Consider the following 22,726-nt stretch of genomic DNA (forward strand, 5'->3'; position numbering starts at 1 on the left):
TACCGGTAAGACAAGTTTCAAACAAAGCTTGCACAAACATTCATTGCTCACATTTCATCTTTTTAACAAATACACTTTGTGTTACTCTGAGATAAATGACACATATCAGTCAGTTGCCTCATTTACTGCTTATGACTGTTATCATAAAGTGGAAAGATACAAAATACTCATTTGTCATGTTCAGTAACCAGGCAGTTCTTCCAGACTGTAAAACCAGAACTCAGCCCTGCCTGTATGCATCCTTTTTTATCCTTGTCATGGGTTCATATGCACAATGCCAATAAATTACACCTAGTGGTTCTTCAGCTAGCTCTACTGAGGACTGCAGACTGTGGTGTCTATGGTCTAGTTCATGGTTAGGTTCTGGCTAGCAGAGGACACTGTAAGAGTAAGACGTGGCAATATGGGAGAGATTTGCAACAGTTTTCCATCAGATGTCTCTGTTAATTCATCAGAATTCAGTGAAAGGTCTGTGCATGCTGTTTTATGTCTTTTATACTATTTATTGTAGAAAGACTACTCCAGGTACTAAACATGAGTGGGAGCACCAATGGTTGTCTAAATTTAGGATGACTTGATTGCAGTGCCTTCTATATTTCAAGATCAGGTAACTGTTCCCTGAGGCTTTCTGTCTGGCACAGAGTTATTGCCACCCAGAGTGTCGTTTTTCAGCATGCTTAGAACAATGGCAGTATTGAAATGACAAGGAAGTGCAGGAAGACAAATGCCAAATGGTGTTATTTAGAGTGCTTTATCCTGTCCATAGTCTACAGGCTGCTTTGCAACCCACCTCCAGCTAACTCTGCTTTTTGCTACATCCCTTTATCACTAATGCCTGCTCTGCTCTGTGCTGGGGTCTTGTGCTATTCTTCTCACCTCTGGCCTTTCATTCATGGCCCAAGAACAGTGTGTTACTGCCAAATAACAGAGCAGGCTGTTCCTGCTATCCCTGCTAATTTACATACACTAAACTTGGGTTAAGCCAAACTAAATATACCAACACGGCCAGGTGTATGTCACCACCGGTTCAGTACGGTTAGAAGGAACAGCTAAACGAGTCACCAAAAATATACAAATAACATAGAAAAAGTATTAAAATATATTTGTATCTTTTTATTGACTTGCAGGAATAAGATGAAATTTACCTCTGCCCTACACTTCCCATAATGCTTTGGGGGTATACTTATAAAGTAAGTCACAGATTTAGATGTAGGACAGGAAACTTGGAAAAGAATCCGTCCTGAATTTTCATCTCAGTTTCAGTTTTACAATTAGTATATTTACCTGGATGTGTGTGTTTGCAGAAATAGCACTGCTCTCTCCTGAAGTAATAAACACAGCAATACAATTCACAATTCACTTAAAAAAACAACAATACATGACTGATCCTTTTCACTTTTATTTGTAAATGCATCTTGGATAGAACAAAGGAAAAATATATAATATATCCATATGTACTGAAATGTTATGTACACATTTAGGGTTGAACACTATAAATCATCAGAATAGTCTCTGTGTGTTTCCTGGATGCAGCGATGTACGCGCCTGTATATTTACATACATTCATAGGATGCGATAAAACACCTGTGCTCACACAAGCATTCAAAATTCAAAATTGAATAAAAGGAATGATGTACAATGTTGTGTACCCCTGCATGTTGTCACTATACAGACATGAATTATACATGGACGGCATAGTCGCACCCCTACGGGCTGTTGTACACACAGCAAATAATGTTCGAGAGAAATAAAAACATTCAAAAATTTGGGGACGTTGCCACCACATTCTCCAGCTCATGGCAGGTCAGCACCATGGTGTGTGGGAATTCCATTCATCCCCTCAAGGTAAGATACGTGCTGGCTGAGGTGGAAGGCCGTCAGGGCGTTTCGAGTAACAGATATAGCAGAGTCAAGGCAGAAATTGTGTCATCAGCAAAGTAATAGATCAGGTAAAACTAGCAGATGTAGGCAACAATTTTAGTTCAGGGCCCTGTTGTGAACAGTCAAACAGCACATTACAATGAGAAGCTTGATTTCCAGAACAATGTCACGCTCCAACAATGATTTTGTTTTTGTTACAGTAAGGCTTAAACAATGATACAAACAGAAGACCAGGAAGCAGGTAGACATGACTTGGCTTAAAATTCAACAAATAACATTTAACACTGATCAGAAGGCCAGTTTTAACAATCACTGTGCACTTAACCTTTGAGTTTGTCACTTTTTAGCTCTCCTCTTTACATCAGTTTACAAAGTTCCTGTAAAAAGTAAGAGGAGTCCCGATAGCTTATCATGTTTTATTTCCTTTTGTTATGCAATCAGTAGTTCATGTCCACGTCAGTAAAACAGGTCCCTCATTGTGTTTCAGACACAAGCTGAATAGAAAGTTATCCACCCTTCTTAGTCAATTAACAGTGGTGCAAGGCAGCAAAAACAACAGGACAAAACCTTGAGAGAAAGCTCTCTGGACCCAAGGAAAATTAACTACTACTCGGTTAGTAGCTGATGAGGATCCAAGTGAGTTTCACTTCTGAAACATTGCATAAATTTAACATGTCTGAGACATTAGCAGCTTTCAGGAAAATAAACGGAAGCTCCTGTATCCAGTTAGAATGGAAATGCAAGGCTATTACCAAACATATCACATAATCCAGACTGAACCGAAATAAGCTTATCTTATTTTCTTCTCAGGCAGGTGATAAGAACAGTGCAAATGTAAGGAGCACAACCGACCAAAGCACCGACATCAACCTTCAGCTGATTACAGACAGGATGGTAAGCGTGTTGGTTTCTTACAATAACTTAGAACAATCCCAGACCACTCAAACGCCAAATGAGGTTTGCTTCAACTCACATATTCCAAATGACTTGCTGATGACGCGACAAAAAAAGGGGGGGAAAAGAATTTAAAAAAGTACTGATATAGTATGAGGGTGTTCCAAGGATTCCCAGTGATCCCAGTAATCTCAGCAGGTGGAGCATCAGTTTGCTGAGCGGACTGTCCGACTGCTTCGTGGAAAACGGTGGACTTTGATGTGTTTTGACAGATGGTCACTGCGGGCGAATTTCTTCTCACATACAGGACACTGGTAGGGCTTAACCCCCGAATGGGACCGCCGGTGACGCGACAGCTCATCTGAACGTGAAAACCTGAAAGAAGAACAGAAATGTTTCAGAATTCAACAAAGGCAAACCGAGAGAGGTGGCGATGCGTGCACAGGTCACAAATCTGGTGACCTTAGACTTCACTTTTGTTAACTGTCTGGAAATGTCTTGAACAATTTTGCACTACTTTGCTTTACAGGTGTGGCTTGTTTCCTACAAAATTAGATTGTACTTGTGTGCAGTGAACTTGCATGTATATACGTGCACTATCATGTGAGCGCAGGGTGTATAAAAGGAGATCAGTAAAGTAACACCACATATATTTTGTGACAATAAATAACAGAACAGAAATCAGCTTCCTTCTCAGTAAGTTTCTCATCCCATGAACAGATTTCAACACAGTCTTGGACAGCAGCTGGCAGCCTTATTCTACTCTGCAGCCTCAGAAAACTGCTCTCCACCTGCTGTGGGTTATGATTAAGACCACGAGACAGCTGAATAAGACTGAGGACCAACCTGACAAACCTGCCTCAATTGGTTTGTCCAGTTAGCTCCAGTGGGAGCTGACTCCAGTCCTTTAAAAAACAATGAGTGAGGGGATTGTTCAGCTCTAAATGAATGGGCCTGTTGTCTTTGACAGTAAAAAAAGAAATATCAATAAATCACAAAATATGTTTGCTGTCAAAAGACCAGGACAGTCTGTCCAGGTCTGTGTATGGGTTTGTTTCAGCTGCGTGTGGTTTCAGGAAAATCCTGCCTCGCTTTTGTCAACCTAGTTGCATAATTCACCCAGACCTGTTTTTCTCTTTTTGATGGAACTCGGTATGCTTGGCAGCTCTGAACAAAAAGAAACACTTGCAAGGCACACAACATAAATATCCCTGAATGAGCATGGATATTTCAAGGCACGAAATTTAAAAACGATATATAACACCATTGTCTCTTACCTTGTACTTCTGGAAACTACCTTAGTTAGAAACTTGTTCTTGCCAATTCCAAGATTTTTACTGCAACTGCATCATTATCTGGTCACAAGCAAGAATGTTTCAAATGCTGATGCTTCAACTCATTTCCTTCTTACTCATTTGGACAAACAAAAACTTGGCTGGAGTCACGGGGATGACAGCTCCAGGGTTTCTTCCCAGCACCCTAGTTCTCTGAAACTGACTGTCCCCAGCTGGGCTCTGCCTCCCAGATGTTACTCTGGTGACTTGACAGCATGATGAATTGGTACAATTGTGCCCTATAATTAAGGAGCAACATTTAAAAAGCTAGACTAAAATGCAATCTACCCTCTATCCTTGGCAGGCACAAGAAGCTTAGAGCTTAAAAATGATACTGCACACATGTAAGTTAAATTGCATGCAACACCTGACAGCAGTTTAAAAAACTGGACCCTGCCAATGAAACCCTTCCAAGCCCAACCACAGCATCTAGCCAATAAAAACTCTTTGAAACAAGTAGATAAAGTCCACACTGTGACTTATGTAATTGACTAGTTACTGACCAGAAGTGTCTGCCGAGTCCCCGACAGAGACCAGCAGACTTACAGCAAAACTCAAACTCTATGTGTAGGATAGACGGTGTGTAGATAATTATCTTCTCTGTAATGTTCAAACTTTTTTGTTTTTTGCCATCGTTATAACTGGAGTTTAGTTTATGAATTAAGTGTGCTCAATCAAATATACTGTGCCACTCATATTGTACATGAACAAAAATTTAAATGGGTATAAATAATCTTAGTGGACAAAAAGCTCAGAATACACACTTTGTTTAGCTTTCTACACTTGGATCTGTAGGATCTCACTGACATATCCCTAAAAATTTACTCTCAGGAAAACAGCTATGGCACAGAAGGCCCAAGCACCTGCTGCTTGTTAGGAGCAGCCAATCAGTTGTCTTAAAAGGAATGACAGGTGCAGTCATGCAAAGTTATTCTAGCAGTGACAAAGAATAAAAACATAAAGATGAATATAACCAATCCGAACCTCTAAAACCCCGACTAACCACGTGCCTTACACAAAAATAAAAATGATTTTCAAAGTTGAACACACTGACTACTGTACTATCTCAAAATCAGATATTCCAACAAGACAAAGTTAAGGTTAGGGTTATAAATATCAGCATTGCCTCATAATTTCACAATCAAGGCACGAGTAATCCCTAGTGTAGTGGCAGACAGTGTCTTCATCGCAGGGTGGGTGTGTGGATGATATTTGATACATGAACAGAGCCCAAAGTCTGAATCTAATTTTCTCATATAATATCTTTCAATAAACCACATGCACCCAAATCTGATCAGCAAACAGTTTTACATGGCGTGCATAGATGAAACACTATCGCTCTGACATTCCAACATCTGGTTCGGATCTGTTGCTCTGTGAGAGAGCATCAGAGAAACAGTGACAGGATTTCTAATGTTGTGTCCATTTTTTTTGCCTGCAATGAACTTTGGTTTTATTTCAGCTTGTAGTTACTTGTAGTTACTCTTCTTTAGAGTAAACAACATCTATATTTGTCATACTTGAACTAAACTGCAGTAGAAAGAAATAAAAGATTGGGTTAAGACATCTGTGAGAAAGGGAAACAATTAAAAGCAGCCCTCTACAGTCTGTTTCCTTCTAACCTTGAATTAGAGGGCTGCACAGTATCCAGCCAAGTGTTTATCCAACTATGTTCCTCCAGCACTGACTCAAATTGAAAAGAACACAAATAATATTGGGAAAAATCATTCTATTGTCCAACTCAGCCAGAAAACAGATACCTGGATCCTTCTCGTAAAGAGAATTTCTGTATTATGTCTTCGTTTCCGGCCCAGTGTTAGGAATCAGTATTTTAATGCCAGTTAATGCCAAAACCATGCCTGGCACACACTGTACTGAACAGCTGCATCTGTGGCTGACCTAACCTTTAGGAGCCTTGTGTTGTTAATCAGGTTCCAGATCACTAGTGAAAACTTTTCTTTTATTTTGAATCAAATCTCACAACTCACTTTACCACAAAAACCCTACACAGCCAATGAGATAAAAATGATGCACTGCTTGTCTGACATCATTTGTGGTGAAGCATATTCATGAATGTAATTATTGAATGCAGGGGTGAACAGAGGCATGTTAAGATGACATCACGGCCCACTAATAACTTACTTTACCTCCTTAACTCCACCAGGTCTCTAGCGATCCTTTTAAGAGAGTTAGGGTTGGGTGCATTTTAGCTACACTCTAAAGTTTCGTAGTTTAAGAAACCAGCAGATGTTACCTTTGAAGTCTCTTGTATGCAATTTGGTTTTACAGTTCACAGTTTTTGCGTTACAAAAACAGGGGAGATCTAAGGGTGAACCTTATCTTAATTCTTTACACTGTAAATGTAGTTATATCTGGAGTGACCGTGTTATACACTGTACTGCATTCATTTGTTCTTTTAACCGTTCTCTCCCTGTTCCTCCTAGTCCATATGAGGAACCCTGCCTGATACCCGCTCTTCCCTTTCATGCAGTGTGCAGCCTGGACGTTCCTAACCCACAGTCATGGTAACTATTCAACACTTTGTCTTTGTTCACTTCCTCACTGCTGCTCCCTTCAAGTGACTGTGTGCAAAACTCGTTTTTTCTCCCACCATCTTGACAACAGTTAAGCTAACAATATAAGCAACATTTTTTTCCCCGTTTTTCTCTTAAAATCTTAGTCTTTGCTTCTCGGCTCAATCAGCAGCTACTTTAATAATTTTCCCAACCTGCCCCCCTTTGGGAGGGCCCCTCACTTATCCCAACACATACAGTGGGTTTCACACACACTGGTTTTCTCTTTTTTTCTCTGAAACACACACACACTTTCATCCAAACTAGATCCTGCCTTTTGTGTACAGACAAGAGCCCTTTGTTAACTGGGACACACTGCCTGGATTACTACTGCACAAATTTCTGCAGCTCATGTATCAGGACACAGCAGTCCCGCTGTAGGGTACATGCCTGGTGGCATGTTGCCAGGTTGGGAATACCACAACACAAAGCTTTTAGGCGATATTATTTATTGCCTGCTACCTGCATGCTTTGAGTTTATGAGTGACTGCATGTTATCTCTTGAAAGACTGGTTCTTGTAAGTCAAATTATGTAAAAACACACTGGTTGGAGTATTTTTTATTTACTGTTCATTCCATATTCAAAGGCAAAAGACGTTATGACCAAATTTGAAGAGGCTCTGCTTCTGATCTGTCCAAATATTTTAGCCAGTTTTTGTTCATCGTTACCGGCTGTAAGTTCAGTCTAGCGTCTGTGTTCTACATGGTCAACATGCTTTTTAAATCTTTTCCTGGGAAATCCTTACTGGAAAAGATATTTTGGATTTGTAAAAATTACATATTTGAAAACATGTCATCTAATTCAAACACATTTTAACAAATCCAAAGTGCAGATTTTCAATTCAGTCCAAAGTCAATATGACATCAACCTGATCTGACAGAAATATGTGAAATGACCACAACCTCTTTTATGTGTTGTTATTATATGGCTACACCACAGAAACTGTTCCACTGGAGTGTTACTTGGGACTACACTGTGGTGAGTACAGCACTCTTGCATCGAGGCAAAAACACTCTGAGTTTATGTGGGTTCTCTTTGTCTGTGTGGCTTTTCTCCAGGAAATCGTAGTCCCACAATACAAAGACACATATTGGGTTAACTGGTGACTCTAAATTGGCTGTAGTTGTGGCTACATGGCACATAAAGAGCTTAACCCCCTGAAATCCGAGTCATCATTAGTGGCAACTTCCAATATTTTTCTAAAAATATTAAAAAGTCAGTTTTGCCTAAAGACAGACAGACAGACAGACAGACAGACAGACAGACAGACAGACAGACAGATAGATAGATAGATAGATAGGCAAGAATATGTTATTCACTATCAACGTTTAAGGAAAAGCTTTTCAAGATAGTGGCAGAACTGGAAGAATCATATAAAATTCAGAAGGACCAGAATAGGTTTTTTTTAAGTTAAAAAATGTCTGTTTTCCATCCGTTCTGGGTCCTTTTTGGAGCTACTGATTAAAAAGTACAAAAAGTTCATTTTACTCATGGGACATAAAGTCAGTGTTGTACTCTTCACTAGCTTAAGGTCAGCCTGAACATCCCACCTGATGTCCTCAGGAAACAGGCCAGCTTAGCTCTGCCAACTCTGAACAGGAGTCAAACTCCTTCACATTCACACAAACACACTTCCACGTTAATAAAAGCAAAAAGACACTTTACTTTAATTAGCAAAGTAATTGCCTACTGATGAAGACATCCACCTTCTTCCTCTGCCATTAAACACAGCAGGTTCTAAATTAACTCTTGCTGTTTTATACTGAAAAAACACAAATACACACACACACTCATGCTGCCCCAGCAACTGCACAGCTGTCAGGTCTCAACAGGAGGCATCCATGTTGTGACCATGTGACTCCAGTCCACATGCACTGTGACAGATTTAGTTTACATCCACAGAAAAAAGACACCATGGTTATTCTTACCCAACTTGGATATCTCACTGCCTGACGAGATGGCATTGTGTAATTGTGTTGCCACCACCTCACATCACTCGAGTTAGCACTTGCTAGACTGCAAGGCAGCTACTAAGAGCTCTTCAGCTTAATGGGTTAGTGAAAAGGAAAAAACCACAGGATGGCATCTTTTGCTTTACTGTTACATCTTCCTGGCTAACTGTGAGTGGTCTGTCTCACTGCTGTGCCATTTTCCTGAGATTTCAGAAAGACAACAAGTGCTTGCTTCCATGGTAATCTACTTGGTTACAAATAGTGACATTCATGTTGCAGGGCTGCTTGTCTGTGTTTTGGGTTTGAATATAATTTCTTCCTGGTCTTGAATACCCCATGTGGAAAATCTATTAACGGAAAAAGTGTAGTACCAAACTGAATTAGATTGAATGTGAAATGTAACATAATCTACTTTTTAAGAAATGCCCCTTTTAATTTTTGTCTAAACCTAAAACACTGATATTAGATTGTGGATCTTAGGGGTTTACGTTGCTTGGACTCTGCACCACACTTGATGAACAGGGATATGTCCGACTGACAAAAAATTACTGCAGCTAGGCCAGTAATGAAATTATGCAGATGCCTGCTAGAGCCTGCTGTTATTGCTCTGTTAACAAACAAACCTTTACACAGGTTACACTTAATCACTCGTATATATGAGTCAATCTTTGAATCTAGTCTGCTAAGAAAACATACTATACATACTATGTTTATATGTAAGAGCATTTGGTTCCTCAGTACCCACCTCCATCCGCAGCCCTGCCAGTTGCAGGCAAAAGGCTTCTCCCCTGTGTGTCTCCTCAGGTGGGCCTTCAGGTGGCTGCTCTTGGTGTACATCTTGGTGCAGCCAGGAAAAGAGCATTTGTGCATTTTGATGAGATCCGCCACTGTGTTCTTCTGGAATTTTTGTCCGCCAACAAGGATTCCTGATGCCTGGCTATTAGAGCTGTCCCCGAGCCCAAGAGGTTTGGCTGCAATTGGGACTGGAGCGATTCGTACAAACTTTGAGGAGACGTTAAGGCTGGGGGAGGGCAGGATGTGGGGCACAAGGGCAAAAGTTTGACCTTGGATGTTGACCAGTAGCTGTGCAATTTTGATGTCTGAGGCTGGGGCAGGCTGTGGGGGATGGGCTGCTGGAGTAAGTGGTGGAACTGTAGGCTCCTGCTTGATCTGTATAGGCTGGATTTGCAGAATGACCGGCATTCCATTACCATTTGTGTCACTGTCTGAAGATGAAGGTTTGTTAGTGGATTCCTTCTTGGCCCCTGTGCTGGATTCCTGTGTGGGGTTAACTCTTGTGGTTTTGGTGTCACTAGATGCAACAGCCACCAGACCTGCAGTGCTGACAGTGGGAACAGTTTGGTCAGAATACTTTGCCTCTGGCTCTACTTTAGGCTCAGGGGAGGCCTCTACGCACCACTCCAGGCCAACTTCTAGACCAAAAGACTCCTGCGTTACTCCCAACTCTGGGCAATCCTCTCGGATCTCCTGTTTCATTGTCACCACGTCCATGTTCTCCTCCAGGAATTCTTCTATCTCTTCCAGTGTGGGCTGGAAACACCCTCCAAGCTGTTCTTTTAGCTCACCATGGGTCCAGGTGAGGAAGTCAAAATTTTCCTCCTTTACTTGCTCACGTTTGAACGGCTCATCTTTCCGTGAATCCCACAGGAAAGTGGATAATGGCATAGGATCCACAGATTCTGTGGTAACACTGTTGGCACTCCCTAAGGAGGCCTGAGACAGCAGGTGGTCCAGCATACTGTCCTGACTTTCAGCACTAGAGCTGCTACCATAGCTGGAGCTCAGCACCTGGGAGTCTGGGCTGGAGCAGGAACGAGGACTGGATGAGTCGCTCAGGTCCTCCTCCGAAAATGGTGACGGCATAACCTGGTAGGAGCCCAAGTCCGTGACCATGTCAGATTGCTGGTAGGCCACTGGAGCACCGCTGTAAAGAAGAAAAGTGTCTTCACTCACAAGGGAGTTATCTACCATCCCTGGATACTGCCAAACCACTGTCTCTTTCTGGACTCAGAGTCTGTGTTTAGGGATGACTTGCAAGAGAATTATTCCTTCTGCTGGTGGAGAAGACCAAATATACCCAGGTCACAAAGGCCACACTTCTCACGGATGAGATACCAAAAACACCTGGTGTTAGCGCTGGAGAAAGAAGCTCGCAATCCAAGGTCTCCAGACAGGAAACAGTATGTCTAAAAGAATAAACAAAGATAATGAGAAGTCGGTTAATCTCCATGCCACAAGCAGCTGCTGCACATTTGACAAAGCCTGAAAGCATACCATTATTATATAAACAAACAAAAACTGCAAACAAATATATGTATACACAGTGTGTCCATGTCTTTATTGTTAAAGAAGTCCCTAAACTGTATCAATGCTGCATTCATTCCAATTAATTGTGTTACCTTCTTAAAATTATTCATTTTATTAGGTTTGAGTGCAGAAACAACAAGTGTATGAAAAACACTGAGGGTCATTTTTGACTATGAAAGAGTTCTGATGAGTTCATAAACTCATAAGCCATTTTTTTTTAGTTCTGCTAACTTCTTTGGGTTTGTTTGGTTTCTTTTGAAAAGATGAATTGATAAAAAGTAATGTTGGAGGCCTTAACTACTAAGTTAGTGTTCTCCCTGTGTTGTCTCGATACTTGTACATTGGCTATAACCATTTTAAAATACCCATATTTTGTCAATAATCCACATACACTAATAGAGGAACCCAATTTTCTATGCCAGTGTGCAAGCGTTATAGGATGTTACATATTATTAGCCCGGTTTATTTTTCTACCACACAAAATTTGTGTAAATGTAAATGATCCCTGCAGTTCATTAAAAATTGCAGCTGGATTTGAAATAGTGTGCTATGACCTTTGATAGCAATACTGTACTTACAACATTTGTTTCAAAATCTGTTTTAAAAAAAGTGTCAAATCTCAGCCAACTTTGGAGGCCCTGATCTTTTAATGCTTAAACTAGTCACAAAGGTTTGGACTTTATCTGCCTGAATCTCTGCTTCAATATCTTTCGTGTTATTCACACAATCACAGGATTTTTATTTTTTATTTTTCCCAATTTAAGGCTTTTCCCATTTTAAACATGTAAATATTTGAATTTTTACATACCACATTGCTTAAGTTCGGGTTCTTTTATGTCTAACCATCGCTATGCTGTTTACAGGAACAAATCTCTAGTTTTAAATACACTGAGAGGTCAATTATACTGAGTATAATTGACCTCTCATAATACCTTAATAGAGCTATGGTTCAATGACATACCTTAACTGAGGCTGGTTTCTGTATCTGTATCTGATCTATGTTTACAAGTCAGCTGGCTGTACTTTCTTTACATGTGTCCAGATCAGAGCTGATAGTATGCAGTATGAGTTCACATGATCATAGTTTTACAATGTGCTAGTGTAGTCTTCATAAATAGGTTATTTTCCTGGAACGAGGAGCGTCGGTCATACTCTCTTCCCCTCTCCCTGCCTCCACTATTTGCCCTCCCTTTTTAGGGGCCCCTGTATGGTCTGAATGAACGAGGATAAACCCGGACCAGCGAGAGAGAGAGAGAGAGAGAGAGAGAGAGAGAGAGAGAGAGAGAAACATATTATCCTGAAACACCGCAGGGGGCAGCCAGGAGCAGCGTGGGTTCCTCCTCTGAATGCGTAAATCACCTGTTCGGCGTGTTTACGGGACGATAAAGGATCAGTAAATCAGTCACAGCGCAAAAGGATTCTTTTAGATTTAAGTTGCTGCATTTATATTCACAAAATGTTGTCGCCTTACGTGCAACATTTCAAGGCTATATTTTGTAATCATATGTTAAAATTGTAATTATGGCTGAGGGTTTTTTCTCCTTATTTGTACTTGCTTAATAATTATATTGGCATTGTAACCATTAACTCTTCCACGCCATCGGGTTTCAGACAGCAGTGACTCTCAGGCGCAGCTGAAAATGGGGCAGCAAAACTCATTCAGATTCCATTCACTTACACTCTGGTGTCACACTGATTAAACTGTGAACCCTGAAAGTCCTCAATATAGATCTGTGTGCTTTGTTTTTCCCGAGTGTCCCTCTCTGCGGCGCATTACGCATGAGTAGGCACGCGTCTCCGCTCTCAACGTAAACATGTTTTCATCCTGCCTGCTGCTGCAGCATATGGCACGGAAGGGAAACGCGTCCTGCACGCTCTGAGAGACCTGGGGGGAAAAGAGAGAGAGAAAAACTCCGATCTTACCTCGATCGCGCAACCAGAATATAATCCCAGAGCAAAATACGCGAGGAGGATCTGTTTTATCCTTTGCATTCGACGAGCCACAGTTTGCCCTTGAGGTTCTCCATGCAGCACAGCAGCAGCAGCAGAGGAAGAGTTCAGACTGGACTGAGTGCTGACTGAGTTGTACTATGGAGCCGTCACATGACTGCCAGGGTACCTTACAGCCTCAGCGTAGTGAGAAACGAGAGGATGTCGCTGAAGGCTCGTCCCCGCTCTGTAGTCTCATTGGTTGGTTTTTGCAGGGATGGAGGCGGGTTGTCCGGTCTGTCACTCCGTGGATCTGCTGCGTGGAATAACATGTGGGACTGTTGTTCAGGCAGGGAGCAGAGTGGTACCTTGTCTTGATGAATAACTACTGGAGGGTCGGCATTCAGGGATCCAAGATGGAGGCGTGATGCGCCTTACAACCTTTGATTGGCTGAAATGGATTTTACTTTAAAAAAATAATCTTTAGTTCTAAAAAGGACAGGAGATCAGTTTCATGAAGCCAATTGTAGTGGAACTGATGTGAAAAGTTTTGAGATAACTTAGTATTTCTCAATAAGGTCGATCAAGCACCAATACACCAAAAAGCACCAAGAGTACATTCTGGTCTGACAAATAATGTCACAAAGTATCCATGGTGTATGATCGGTGGTTTCTTTAACACACACACACTGATGGGTGCATCAAAGCAAACTCAAGGTTCGGTATCTTGCCCAAGGATTGGGCTGGGTTGGGGTGGCTGAAGCTCAGGAGGTAGCACAGGTCATCTACTGATCGCAAGGTTGGTGGTTTGAGCCCTGGCTCTCCCTAGTCTGCATGCCAATAGCCTTGGGCAAGATATTAACCCCAAGTTGCTCTCCGATGCATCCATTGGAGTGTGAATGTAGTTAAAAAGCACCTAAAAGCATAGAAGACAGTGCTTCTGTGAATGGGTGAATGTGGCATGTTGTATAGAGTGCTTTGAGTACTCCAGGAGAGTACCATTTACCACCCAACACAAAATGATCCTTAAACATAACATGTACAGTCTGTCGCTGGACTGTGGGAGGAAGCAGGGGTAACCAGAAGGAGGACCAGAGGGAGAACAAGAAAAATCCCAGCCGGCTTCAGACCAGAAAGGAGGCTAACCACTGCACCATCCATGGGTTTTATTGCATGTATAGTCTTTCACTTTACAATTGCAAACATCAATAGTGTAAAAAAATACAACTTGTGCTACTGCTAAAAGGATGTCAGTACTTTTTTGTCAGTATAAAGGATGTCGGTACTTTTTCACTACACAGCATAAGTCAAAGGACTGTCTCAGGATTTAAGGTTAAACAAAAAAAAAAAAAAAGCTTTTCTACAACATACCCAAGTGTCTTCTAAACTTATAAAACAACTAATGTTGTTGTTTTTCTGGTAAAGTTGGACTGTAATCTCCTGTTCAATAAACCCTTGTCTTAGTTTGTAGAATAACATTTTTAACTGCTTGAGTAGTTTAAACTTATAAATTTAAATTTATTTTAATATTTATATTCAACATGCATGTCAATCAAAGGCAACTTTGCCGCAATTTTCAGTTCAAAACAGTAAAATGATCTAGAAATGGAGACACCTTTAAATAAGGTAAAATGTCCAGTGCTTCCCTGCTTGGTCTATGCTATCATTTTTGCTTCTCTCTTTTTTTCAGACAGAGCTTGGTAGGAAAATACATGACCAGAACTGATGATGGCTAATGCAATAGCAAATTATGTCTTTAAAGTTCTATTGTGTAACACTTGCGTAGTCTGCGATGGACCAAAATACAATGTTAAATTGTTTTTATTGATCCTCAGCCCACCTTGTAATACCTCCTGACCAGATTCCAAGCTAATCTTATAACACCATGACTGAATTTACCACAGATTGTTACCTACAACTCATTAAATGTTTTAAAAAGTTTTTTAAAGACTCTGCATATTGCTTATTGAAATAGAATGCCACCAAATAACAAAATAATGTTAAAATAATATTACAAATATTACAAAATCTAAAATCAGCAAGCCTTTATTATACAGTTCACTTACTTCCTGCCTTCCCCTCAGATCCCACATTGTCTCCAGTGAAGTGTAAAGTAAAGAGCTTGACCAGGCGCCGCATGAGAACTATGTTAAATGTATTACAGTAACTGAGTGTTTTTAGACCTACAACAAGCAGTGCAGCATGTCTGACTGATCCCACTGGACCTCTTAATTAAGCCATCAAACAGCTGGAGCCAAACCTGCAAGACTGCTCCGGCCTCTGCCTGGCCCACAGATTACAGGCTCAGTGCGGAGGGTTGGAAATGCTGCTGATTTGAGGATTAGCCGCTTGCCTTTGCCCTGTTTCTTCTTCTGTGGCTCTACTTCCCCAGGGATGTATACGATCTCTCCTTCTCACATGTGAGGTGTTGAAATCTGGTTACTGTTTGCCTCCAAAGTAAAAGCCTGAGGAGGCTGCATTACTCAAGACAAAAGGCTTTGGGTGTAAATACAGGAGATGATTTATTCAAATAAATGCAAAGAGTGAGATTTCAAGGCAGAACAATTACTTTTTTTGTTTTAGTGCAAAATATAAAAGCATAAATGTGTAATGTTTTACATCTAATATTTTGTCCGCTGTACTTGTATAATATTTTTTGATAGATGTCATTCTGAATAATGATTTTCTGAGTGCCAAGACTTTGGAGAAAAGCAATGGTCAATACTCGGGAACTGGAGGGGAAAAAACACCTGCTAGTTGAACATCAGATTCTAGTTGTTCTGATCGAGGAACAGTAGATTATCTTGTTTTTTACGTTAGAGGTTGGTTGGGTGTTTCCCCAGTCAGTCTACAGCTGTGTGAGCTTAGAGAAGACTTCAGCCATGTCCCTTGGGGTGTCCTGTGTTGGGGAGGTAACAAGCATGTCTCTGGACTCAAGGAAGCTGGACTACCCAGATATAACCCACAAAGGGAAAAAAAAGGAAAACTCCACACATTACTGAGCTGTGATAAAGGTCATAATTACTCAGTAAGATACCACTGATCTTTGTAAATATTAATGCAATAAAGTTTATGATGTAATTTAATGTTTAATAGGGCCAAGTTCAAATGCTTATCTAAAACTGCAAACTCTGAGGGTTTTGTCACAGGCCAGAGATTTGTCTGTCTGTGGCCTTATGAGCAGTTTCCTCAATCCTCAATCCATCAGAGGCAAACCGGTAGATAAAAAAATCTGTGTGGAAATGTCGTTAGCACCAGCGAAGCAGCAAATGCAATCTGCAGCTCTGCTGTCACAAGAACTGCCCAGATATGACAATTAGTCACTGTCAGCCAACTCTCACTTCCCTCTGGTTGTATTCCAGTCATCCATCTGGGGCTGCTTCTGAGAAACTATCTGCCCTTTCTAGATCTTAAGTTTGGACGAGTATAAAGTAGGATTTTTTGACAAGTTTGTGTTACACTAGTAAATCCTATTTACATTTAGGAATGCTCTCTCTTCTCAGATTTAAAAAATAAATAAAAATAAAACATTTTACAACTTCTCTCATCTCACAGAAACAAGTGACTTTCTAAACATTAAATCTTCTAATGGAAATTTATTAACATTTATTAATTTTTTAAATTAATTTTTAATTTGATTGCACCTTAAGGTAACAGATTATGTGATTTAGCACAATATAAATAAAAATATAAATAAGTCTGAAAGTCTTTCAAAAACCTTGGCTGCTTTGTCAACTTCCATTTCGTTTTGTGTGCTTTTGCACTGCTTTTCTATTTGCTGGTGTTTTCTTAAGTTGAAGTGCTAACCTTGAACCTTTCAGCGCTTCACGCTTAACACTCATCTATGAATCATTCAAGCATAAATAGGTCAGACAGTAGGCAAACACACACTCAGTGTTGTCTTTAGGCACTTTATTACAGGCAGCCTCTTGCAAAAACACATCACTTGTTCCTGTTTCTTTAGTTAAATCAACAAAAAATGCCAAAGACAACACAAGTAACGCTATGATTTGTTCATCTGAGTGCTGGAACAAAGCTGTTTGTAAACCTTGTCTTTCTACACTTTGGGACCATCCAGAAGTGAGAGACTGGACTTCACTATCCAAAGAGTGCAACTGAAGCAGCCAACCGCTGTAACTGTCTGGTGTACAGATATGCTAGGTTCAGCTGTGGTTCACCAACCTGCCTGTTAGACTACTCAACAATTTGATTGACTGATAAAAAAAAGATCAAACATATTCTGTAAAAGCACATAAAAAACCCACCACGCTTGTATCAGTGTGAAAACGAGACTCCCAAACATGAGTCGCCCTTTCTTTGCACACAGATAAACAGTTTGCTTTAAAATTCTGCTTTGAATAAATAACTTTTCCAAAATATTTATAACATTGAATGCATTCGACTATCTGAGCCTTAATGGGTGTGACCTGTTGTATATGAGTGCATGTTCTAGAGTCAATGATTATATCTTTTGTCTTGGATAAGTTCAACTGAAGTCATCACACAATTTAACAAATTCATTGAGACCCGGGCCATGGCTAGCAGAATGACAATAACAGAGTCATCTACATCCTTTAAAATGTAATAAAACTGTATTTTTCTTAAATAAGAATAGGAACATTAACCCAGGCTTACTTTTTCCCCCATGTCAGGTCCCCTAATGACATTCATTGCTAACTATGGTTTGTAAGTAATATGCTACCATCCATTGTTACCTATGAGTTACTGTACTGTACTGAGCAGGTACAATGGTTTCATAGAAAACAATAAGTATCTTGATGCATGTTCAATTATCCACGTAAGAAATCCCAAAATCATGATTCCTTTGGCGAAACCTGCATTCAGCTGAGACCGAAGGAGACAGTTGGATGAGTAATGAAGTGTTTCTTCCACTTGAAATACTACGTCCAAATGAACAGAATCAACTTTTGGGGAAAATAATAAGTAATGCACTCAACCGCCATGGCCTGTATGCACGTTCGCCACACAAGACTCCATTACTGAGGATAAAGCATGTTGAAGCACATTTAAAGTTTGCTGAACAACACTGAGACAAGCCTGTGAAATGCTGAGAGAGTAGTCTGGCCAGAAGAGACCCAAATTGAACTCTTTGAATGTGATAATGCACACAATTATTGGAGGTTGAAAGGCACTACACATCACCCCAAAAACAGTGAAGTTTGGAGGTGGGAACATCTTGGTGTGGGGCTATTTTCAGCATACAACACTGGCATGCTTCATATACTTGAGGGAAGGATGAAAGGGAAAATATACCGAGGCATTCTTGATAAAAATCTGCTGCCATTACCAAGATGATGAAGATGAAATGAGGGTGGACGTGTCAGCAAGATAATGATCCCAAACACACGCAAAGGAAACTCTTAATTAGTTTCAGAGAAAGAAAATAAAGCTGCTAGAATAGCCCAGCCAATCACCTGACCTGAATCCTATGAAAAGAACTAAAGGTCAGAGTTCATAGAAAAGGCCAGAGAGCCTTAAAGATTTGATTTGAAGACGGTGTGGAATGACTGCAAGCTCTCATCACCAACAAAGGCTTTTGTATGAAGTGTTAAATACATTTTAGTAAGTGTGTTCAATACCATACCTTCTTATTTTTCATTATTACACATAACTTCATTCATGGACATCTATGGTTTGATTTCTTTGCAGGTGTGGCTTGGATGGGTTGTTGCCAACATCTATTCAATTCAATTCAATTTTATTTATACAGCGCCAAATCACAACAACAGTCACCTCAAGGCGTTTTATATTGTAAGGTAGACCCTACAATAATACATACAGAGAAAAACCCAACAATCATATGACCTCCTATGAGCAAGCACTTTGGAACAGCGGGAAGAACAAACTCCCTTTTAACAGGAAGAAACCTCCGGCAGCACCAGGCTCAGGGAGGGGCGGGGCCATCTGAGATAACATGACATCTGGTGAGAATGTCATGTTTGCTATGGATGCTATAGCTATATTAATTAATTCCATATTCCAGTGACACCAGATGCCTAGAACTGACATAACTAAATGTAATCCAGAAATTATTAATATTGATCAATTGTCTGCTTTATTAAACCTTAGTTTGTCTAAACCCGTGGGCCTTCTGTATGTTTAACTTGGAAGTTTCAAACCTAGACCCTCATCATATAGCAACATTTGCTAATGGTAGTTATCTTAACAAGCCCTCAGCTAGCATAGTCATCTTGTGCATGTATTTTATTTCTTATGCATCAGCTAGAAAGCAGTGAAGCACAACTATCAAAAATCAGTAACTAAAATGCAATATCACTAACAGCTATTAGATGCTGCCTCCAGCTAAATCCCATTCCTAGAAATACTGAGGGATTCATATTTTTTGCTAAATTTGGACCTTCCAATAGGTGCACCAGTACATTCTATAATACTGCCATACTGTAACATATGTCACAGAGAATTTTGTAAAGTGCACTTTGGTGTGGGTGTGCATTGATACACTAGCTGCACAGACTTATCACTCCTCGTTAAAGAACAATAAAGTCCACATTTGAAATAACTCATGATTTTCCCTCTTGATTAGGTGTAGTTACTAAAAACTATATACGTGTATTTGACACACTGTGAATCAGAAAGGGCTGTGTATGCTATGTGCACCTTGGAAACTGTTTCTTGGGCTTAACATTATCCCATTTTGGCAGATACCACCTCCGTGCTCCTGTTACATGTAAGGTGTTTCTTGCCTTGACAAACTGGTTGCAGCAGTAATGACTGCCAAGAGACACTGCTCCTGTTTTTAAGACCTAGAAGTTGCATGTTTGTCATCTAAGAAACTGCAGCTAGGGTCATGTTTGGACTTTTGTATTCTGCACTTTATTTAGCTTTTTTTCCCATGCACTTTTTACTTTTGCTTCAAATGTGGTTAGGTTTAAGCAGTCAAGACTACTTGGTTAGATTTAGGCACGGAAGATTACTTGTTTAGATTCAGGAAACAATGTGCTTTGTAATATATTTATTTTGAGCCCTAAGTGGGAAAATCTCCAACTCAGGTCTTTGACTACATATGCTATGCTAGTGTACTGATCTGCATGCAGATTTAGGTCGGGTAAGACAATACATTATAATTCCACAAGAATTTATCATACTCCTCATAAGTGTTGAAAGATCACTGCGGATTATGAAGAGCTGAGATTTATATGACGCCTTTATCAGGATTTGCTGTCCCTGTGGAAGTCATGGAGATGCTTCATATGACTTGGTCTCCATCTACTGGTGTAAATAAGCACTGCATGACTGCACGGAAGGAGAGAGATCAACTAGAAATGATTTGCAACATATTTGTCCCCTTAAGAAATGGGGAGAGGACAGTCTATACAAAGGTTTATGGGTTAAATATAAAAACAGTCTAAATCTCTAGCACTGATAATATTACTATACAAGAGATCTAAAAAAAAACAAGCTCCAAATACTCGTGGTTCTGTCACAACTACATTCATTTTGAAAAAATTGTCTGTGCATGTTAATTCAGTGGTACAGTGATTAGTTATCTTCAACTTTTATAACTTCAAACAGGTTTCTTTAATATATGCTTGCCCATAATCTGGATTATTTATACATTTATACATACATTATAAACAGGTGAAAGATGATGGCTCTACACCTGTCCTGGTCACACGTGCGTTTCAAAAGTGTATTTTGCTCAGGAAGATTTCTCAATGAGAGATATGACCAAGTATCTGCATGGCAGCCATAATAAGAGCTGTTCCAACTCTTCAAATATTAAGGAAAGGAGTTTCAATGGTTGCTTTATGGCTTTCTTTAGCAGATGATACACTGGCCCATCCTTTATGAAAAGAGAGGAGAAAATGCTGTCCCATAATTCATTGCTATGGACCATCCAGCCATTCATGAAAGCAATCGACATAATTAAACACAGCTATGCAGATCATATAAATTTTAACTGTAACTGCATTTTCCATTTCATTCATAGCCTCCTGATATATTTATAATTTTAACAACAATTTGTTGAACTCACAGCTGAACTCTGAACATCACACTGCTGGAATAAAAGCTTTTTATTGCTGAGTTGTTGCTGAATGAAGAACGCAGGACGCCATATTTGCTCAAGGTTCTGTATAATCAGTCTTCATTAGTAATATCCTTTGTTGTATGACACAGTTTAGGATACATTTTTACTTCAGTATAGTTCTGCTGGAGTAGGTGATGGATGAAGGGAATTTTACTACAGTCAGAAATGCTAAACAGGAAGGAGGACAGGAGTTACACACCATATGATATGATATGGATTTACCAATCAAGGTAAATTATCGGGATGTCACAGTTGCAGGATGATCGCCTAACAATGTGCTGTAAAAAATGGAGCCAGTTCACTTCAGTAAAAACCAGCCTTCTGCCAATAGCAGTGAGTTAGTGGTAGTAGTACTTCATTTCTAACAAAAAATAACGTGTTTGAGTTCTTTTAGTCAACATGTAATCACTATTTGAGTTCCACTAGGTCTCAGGACAGAGACATATTTTGATTAGATATACTTTGTTTAAAGATTGATATCGAAAGGATTATTTAAGTTACATCTGAATATACATTATAACAAAACATTGAAGCAGTAAATACTGCACTGTTCTATAGACAATTCTAATTTAGTTTCATCCACTGTATTTGGTGTACGGTACCAATCAGTGTTATAAAAAATCTAATAAAATCATAATTAAAAAGTCAAAAAATATATTTATCTGAGCAGAATTTTGATCCATATCTGCACAGTGTTACATATTTAGGGCTGGCGTGGTGGGGCCAAAGTGATTCGTTTTTTCCATGAGGCCCTAAAGCCCTGGCGACACCGCTGGGTCCAGCTAAGAAAATGTGATTTGAATTCACTTTTAAAAACAACTATACAGTGAGTGACCCTTACGTATAACCCCTTCATTCAATCCTTAAGTTAGGTGTGTGTCTACACGGGAAGCTGTAACTGCACATTTACCCGTCCTCGCTGAACTGGACCTGCTCATCGTCTTTGTGCTGTTGCTGTATTTTAGAGTGTTTTTGAACATTTTTATTGGAATTACGTGCTTCACTTTTTGGTGAGTGAAATTCCCAAACCTTTTTCCTGCCAGTGTCAGTGGTTAAATGCGTCTGTGGTGTTTGAGGCCACTTTAACTTGGTTTGATTTCAGGAGAAAATCAAAGATTATCCAGACCTTCAAGAATCGGAGATAATTTATCTGAATTTCAAGAGCTGGTCCACACCTCCATATGGCCCCCTGCACTACAAGCAGTTCATATTCATGCCCCTCCCTCAGTTAATTCACTTCTCATTAGTACAGGGGGATCTGTGGCCAGTCCCCTCTGAGGCCTTCTCCAAACAGCAGCCTCAATTCATGCTCAAGACAACAGCCATTATCTACTAGAAACGCTGTCACATCTAAATAAGGATGTGCTCCCACCTAGATTTACTTGTAGTTTAACTGGGTAGTTCAAATAGATTACATAGATAAATGTAATTAAATGTTAGCTGCACAGAGGGAATTATATATGCCACTCTGGTTATATTGGCTAAATGGGACATTTAAAAATAAATGATAGCACAAAAACCCATGTGACCAAACTTTGCAGTTTGTTATTGACCACACTTCTTCCATTACACTCTCTATTTTTAAACCTGATTGTTTTTTCCTTTTCTAAAACTCTGCAGATCTGGTCCTTGCTCCAAACTCGGTTTCTTCTACTGTGAGATGATCAGCTTCACCAGTACTATGACTTAACAAATTCAGTAAAGGGATACCACTTCCTTTCTAAATGAATCTCCTTTTTGTGACACATTTCTCTGCATTTTTC

The 22,726-nt window shown here is 39.9% G+C and overlaps 1 protein-coding gene across 1 annotated transcript; it reads right to left on the reverse strand.

Annotated features, from left to right (window-relative positions):
- Positions 1 to 1,392: 1,392 nt before the first annotated feature.
- On the reverse strand, positions 1,393 to 13,224 carry LOC134627275 (Krueppel-like factor 15). The gene is made up of 3 exons (XM_063473239.1): positions 12,887 to 13,224; positions 9,381 to 10,842; positions 1,393 to 3,150 (listed from the first exon to the last, which is right to left on the reverse strand). The coding sequence occupies exons 2-3, from the start codon at positions 10,625 to 10,627 to the stop codon at positions 2,982 to 2,984; spliced, it is 1,416 nt and encodes a 471-aa protein (XP_063329309.1). The 5' UTR covers positions 10,628 to 10,842; positions 12,887 to 13,224; the 3' UTR covers positions 1,393 to 2,981.
- Between the last annotated feature and the right edge of the window lie 9,502 nt (positions 13,225 to 22,726).

This window comes from Pelmatolapia mariae, linkage group LG5 (genome assembly GCF_036321145.2).
Source record: "Pelmatolapia mariae isolate MD_Pm_ZW linkage group LG5, Pm_UMD_F_2, whole genome shotgun sequence".
In the NCBI taxonomy this organism is placed as follows: Eukaryota; Metazoa; Chordata; class Actinopteri; order Cichliformes; family Cichlidae; genus Pelmatolapia; species Pelmatolapia mariae.